Genomic DNA, 6,000 nt, shown 5'->3' with positions numbered 1-6,000 from the left:
GAAACTGAATCCAGAGCCTAGCACATGCTAGCTGGGGTGTTCTAACACTGAGTTACATCACAAGCCTCTTTGCTTTGTTGTTTTGATGTAAATTTAAGTACAATGAAACATTTCCTATTTTTTTTTTCTCCCCCAGACAGGGTCCTGGAACTAACTCCCTCTGCAGCCAGGCTGGACTGGAACTCAGAGAGCCTAGGCCATCCAAGAGCCGGATTAAAGGCACACACTGTATAAATCGCTGCTACTTCAGAACATCACTGAGTCCTTTCTTATCCAGCCCTGTCTCCACCCGAATTCCTGGAAATCTCAGCAGATTCGACTACAAACTAGATCAGTTTGGGCACAGGCTCGTTCACCCCCTTGTTGAAACAACTGCAGTACCTATCAGGCTCCTCAGGGATAATCTGTGGCATGCCCGCATTCTTTCCCTACCCAGGAAAGGCACGCACAGTGCCTGTTCTCTGGGGTTCAGGGAACATTGCACTCTCCAGGCCCAAACTACTGTGAAGGAGCATTTTCGTTGGTTTGTTTTGAGGAGCGTGTGTGTCCTTTTTGGTTTTGTTTTGTTTTCTTCGTTTTCCCAGATTGAGTTTCTCTGTGTAGCCTTGGCTATAGACCAGGCTGGCCTCAAACTCTCAAGAGATCTACCTTCCTCTGCCTCCTGAGTGAGTGATAGGATCGAACTTGTGTGCCACCCCACCCCCCACCCCCCAGGCTGTGAAGAGGGTTTTTGAATACACCTTCATTTAGGATTCAAAGGCAACAGCTTTTTGTCTTATAAAACTATAAAGTTTCTTTTGTAAGTGGCCAAAAGGCTCATAATTTCCATGACTGTCCACTTCATACCCTTTAATTACTGAAGACAAGACTATGATCTAAACCACAAAGTAGGCTACCAATGCCTGTGGTTAAAGCATTAAACCACCAATTGAACTTTCCTCTCGGCTATTTAAATGGCATGTAAATGAGAAGTAAAACTCTGCCGGCTTTACCCATGCTAGTCAGGCTCTCAATCTTACACGAGGATACTTCTCTGGCAAATGGGTATCCAGCCAAACAGGATCCTTCTCCTTTCACTATCCTAGTCTTTTTCAGGGTGCTATAGGGACTTTAGCAGGGACTGTTGGGAGATTCTTGATAGGTCTGTTAGTGTCTTTGATGCTGTGACAAAATACTTTCCCTACCCCAAAAAAGGGGGTGTGGGCAGGTTTATCTTGGCTCACAGTTTGAAGGTAGTCCATCATAGCAGCAAGCACATCAGGTGGGTGGACACGTGAGAACAGTCGGAAAGCAGGGATGGCTGGTGCTTAGCTCACTTGCTCTTTTTATTTGGCCTAGGCTCCAACAGCTCATCCACTAGTGCTGCCCACACTCAGGGTGGGTCCTCCCAGCTGTTAAACCTCTCTGGAAAAGGTGGCGCAGACACAGCTCTGAAGTTTTGTGTATGTGTATGTGCACGAGATTCTAGATGTTTGGCTCCAATCTGCCCTGCCCCAAGGATGGTATTATAAATATGAGACACAGTATGGCGCAACCATAGCCCCAAACAGCCACTTTGACTATGAGCTGAGGAGGAGCTCAGAAAATGGGCTTTAGTCAGGCCATTTCTGTAGTCTGTCCCACAAATAGTCAGGAGACATGAAGCACAGGGCTGGTTTTCAACAGGACCCATTCCCCATTCTCTTTTTTTCTGGACAGGAAACACTCCACACTTCATTAAGTGCTCTCCACACCCTTGGCCAAAACCAAGAAAAGAACAAAACTGAGAGACCACAGATTGCATAAGACAACAGAGATGGAGGATAAGAAAGCTGTGACTTTCCAGGGTCTTAACCAGTTAAGAATATAACACAAATATCTAAGAAAGAAGTATGGGGAGGAGGCTGAGGGAAAGGTGCTGGAGAGATGGCTCAGTGGTTAGGAACATTTGCTGCTCTCAGAGGATCTGGGTTTGGTTTTATAACAACCTGTGACTCATTTCAGGGGGATCCGATGGACTCTTTTTGACTTCTACAGGTAATAGACACACAAGTGGTACACATATATAACACACATGCAGGCAAATACGCATATAATATAAAAGTAAGTCAGTCTTTACAAAATAAGTCTGAAAGGAATGTGCCAACAGAGCCTATTAGATTCCAGGAGAGCCTTAAGCAAGGCTGGCCAGGCCACACTGGGAAGGGTGTTCTAGGTGTGGAACAACAAAGGCAGGGGAGCTGGGGAGCCAGATCTGCCCGTGGGAGAGGTCAGAGAGACAGAACTCAAAACAAAACAATGTGTCTCAACTTAGTGTTAAACAAAGTAAACTACACAATGCTCTTCTCCTAGGTCGCTTGCTGTGGACCAGCTCACCTTTTCATCTGAGAAGAAAACAAAGCCTCTGTCTCAGTTTTATGAGCTCCATTCCTTACAACAAAAAAATAGAACTGAGCCCTCACTCACACACACACACACACACACACACACACACACACACACACACCACTCCTCTGGAGCAAAGACCCACACTGCAGCATTTCAGGACACAAAAGCCCTTTCTTCCACTCACCTGAGGGCTTCTGGCCCCATCTACCTTCAGATCACTAAAAATCACATTTATTTGTGTGGGGACCACAGACAAGAGGGGTATGCGTGGAGGTCACAAGACAACTTACAGGGGACAGTTCTTTGTTGGATCCTAGGGATTGAATTAGGGTCATAAGGCTTGGTGGCAAGCTCCTCTACCTGCTGAGTATGTTTGGATGTTGGTTGCCTATTACCAGCCAACACATGAGTGTTCATACATGTACATACACATGCACAGAGGAGAGAAGAGGATGGAGGTGTGGGGGCTCCAGGAAAGTACAGCCTTGAGCTTTCCCAGGGCTCAGTTTGCTGTGGTCCTGCCAGAACCCAGGACACGTTTATCATATCCTGAATGAATAAGAAGGATTAACCAGGAGTCAGACCACGCACATCAGTCATGGCGCTGATTGAAAGTTGTTCTTTAATCTCTGCAGTCAGTTACAATGCAGTGAGGCATGTATAAACTTCCACCAACAACCCGAAAATAAACTGCACATTTAAACTGACTCAGCCGAACAGCTTATTCCCTTAAATTTTTAAAATTTAATTAAAGCTAGTTTATCTTCAGTGTAAAAACTTGGAGGTATAAACAAAGGCAAGTATTATATACAGTAAATTATTAACAGACACTTCCAAACTTGCACAGTGTGTTTTAAACAAAGGGTCTTATTTTATCTTTTAATGTTAAACATAAACCACATCTCAATCTTGAATAAAAATACACAATATATAAACCTATGGAAAGTTCTGTACAGAAATGCAAGTTATAGAAATCTGGTTTCAAATATAAATACATAACATAAATTGTCGTAACCACACAGGTTGCAACAGCTTGTTTACCTTTTCTATTGTGATTTAAAAAAAGCATAGAAAAATATTTCAATGCACATTCAACTGATATAACAAGGATGATGACCTTGTGCCTTTAAACCATACTTTGTGAAGTATAAAACATCACATGAGGCAATTTTTTTTTGGGGGGGGGGGAGAAATCACTAAGACTGCAGAGGCTACCATATAAATATTCATGCTATAATACGGTAACAAAAATAGTTCTCTCCACTGAGGACTTGTGAAGCAGAGGCTGAGGGCGTGGCAGTTAGCGCTAGCTTAAGAGAGCCCAAGGAACACAAGGTAGGCAGCTAGGAACGGGCGTGTTCTAGATCCCTAGCGCACTCCTAGCGCAGGCCTGGCCTGAAAGATTCTTAAGGCAACCGAGACTGAGTGCATTTGGTCCCAGAAACACAGATCTTGACCCCCACCCCCCAACATGCTGAGTCAACACGCCAACCCAGACTGTGCGCTACTGTGGAGGGAGCCGAGGAAAAATAATCACTACATATGAAAGATAATTCAGTGCAATCAGAAAGGACTTTTTGTTAAGTTCCAAAATGCCTTATTGCCCATGAGCAACAGAGATTTCCTAACAGGACCTCTCCCTACCAGCAAATAGAGAAAAAAGGCAAACATGTGAGGCAGTCTCAGTGAGGTCCCTTGCCCACTCCCTCTTCTCTACACTTCTGTGGGACTGGACAGAGCTTTGTTGAGAATGACAGCATGAAGCCTTACAAAGTATGCTTTCAAACAGTAAGAAAATATGTATCTTTAACACAGCAGACCCACGGTGACTAGGCAGGGCTGAGTTCCCTTCTATGGCTTTTTCAATCACTGAGGCATCCTGTGATAATTGCTGCTGACATGGCTGCTTTCCTGTGAGAGCCACATTCGAATTGTCCTGCTTGCCCCAGCATCATGAGGGTAGTGGGGAGGCAAAGGGAGCTGAGGGGCTGCTGAGAGTCTCTAGGTGCCCCGAGCCTTGGTATTCGAGCAGAGAGCCAAGTGTGCAGTCAAAACAGGGCTCCAGGGGCTGGGGATTTAGCTCAGTGGTAGAGCGCTTACCTAGGAAGCGCAAGGCCCTGGGTTCGGTCCCCAGCTCCGGAAAAAAAAAGAACCAAAAAAAAAAAAAAAAAAAAAAAAAAGAAAAGAACAAAACAGGGCTCCAAGAGCTCCCCCGTGGAAGCCAGAGGACCTTCCCCAGGTCAGCAACAAGACCCTGGGATGATGTGCACCGAGTGGACCCCCAGAATGGCACAGAACAGGAAAAGGTAAGATGGGAATGACAGCAAAGGAAAAGGGAAGGCGGCTGCCCCACCCACCCTGTGCCTTGTTACAGTTCAGGAAGGAGGGACTGAACATTAGGATGGATGACACCAGAAGAACTGTCAACTTTTCTGTGGTGCGTGCATGTGTGTGTGTGCACGCTGGAATATGGTTTAAGACAAAGCACATCTCTTAATCCTCTGTCTCTCCACTTAGATGCCGCATAAAGCTGCCCTTACTCTTGTTCGAAATGGCTATGTAATTATCTTGGCACAGAGAAATCAGGAGGCTCTCACAGCAGCCTGGCCACGAGCCATTGTGTGTACATATAATACAGATGTCAGGAAATGACCCCAATCCTATGACAGGTCAAGTAGGAACTCCCTCCTATGCATCCTAGAGGCATGGCTTTGTTGCGCTGTCTTCCAGAACTGTGGAAGAAAAGGAGAACCAGCTCTCTTCCTGAAAGCCCTGCTCTCTCCTTCACAGCACTGAGCTAACATCGTGACACCAGTCCAGGAACAATTGTCCCACCGTACAGTGTGCCTCTTTCACAGTCCCTGAGAAGAGAGTCACACGTCCCCTAGGTCCACAAACTCATCTTCTCGTTTGGCCAGGTCATCTTCACCTCCCAAAGCTTTCCAGCCACTGGTGGGTAAGACAGGCTTGGCTGAATGTCGCTGGTGCATTGCAAAGGGGAACAGGGAAGACAGGCGGGCAGAGTTCCTGAGCAGGCCAGGCGCCTGTACGTGGATAGCCTCCTGTCTGTGATGCCTTGCCTCTATTTTCTCCTGTAAGCTCTGCACTTCCTCCATCATTTCCAAGAGTTTGCCCATAGTGGCCACTCTGCCACCACCCAGGATTTGGGCTTCTGGAATCCAACGTAAATAGCGCTGAGCCCACACCTTGATTTCAGGCCCCTCAATGTGAGGCAACAACAAGCCATGGTAGTCTGTGGGCTTACTATGCCAGTTGTCATAGAACTCTCGAGAGTTGTCCTGGAGATCATCGGAAGAGTTAATAAGTTTACTAATTCTCTTGCCTAGAAGGTTTTTGATTAAATGATCCGTTTCTTCTCTGAAAAATCCTCTTTTGGGAGATGACTTAGACTGGGTAAGTGGCAAAGAAAGTTGTCGTTGATGCTTTGAAAGAAAACAAAAGAGTATCTGGTTAGGAGGCAAGGTTACAGCTATTTCCATTAAAATAGAATGATGATTAATGATGAGCATCACCATCCTGCTATGAGCAGGGTCATCTCCTGTGTACCCATTACAATGCTGTAGCACATGGGGCACTTCCTGCTCATGGTGGCAGTGGGTGATCTGTGTGACA

General features: G+C 45.9%; 1 protein-coding gene across 8 annotated transcripts in view; it reads right to left on the bottom strand.

Moving 5' to 3' along the window:
* Positions 1-579: 579 nt before the first annotated feature.
* Mtmr12 (myotubularin related protein 12) overlaps positions 580-6,000 on the bottom strand; it is a 72,034-nt gene continuing 66,613 nt past the window's right edge. For 6 of the 8 annotated variants that reach the window (XM_087621765.1, XM_087621771.1, XM_087621768.1 and 3 more), the window contains one exon: positions 2,971-5,810. In XM_087621765.1, coding sequence (XP_087477891.1) covers positions 5,241-5,810 — 570 coding nt within the window. In that variant the 3' untranslated portion in view covers positions 2,971-5,240. 8 annotated transcript variants of the gene reach the window in all.

The sequence above is a fragment of the Rattus norvegicus genome, chromosome 2, assembly GCF_021556685.1.
Source record: "Rattus norvegicus strain SHRSP/BbbUtx chromosome 2, alternate assembly SHRSP_T2T, whole genome shotgun sequence".
In the NCBI taxonomy this organism is placed as follows: Eukaryota; Metazoa; Chordata; class Mammalia; order Rodentia; family Muridae; genus Rattus; species Rattus norvegicus.
The sequence above is the reverse complement of the archived record's forward strand: the minus strand, read 5'-3'. Positions and strand labels throughout refer to the sequence as shown.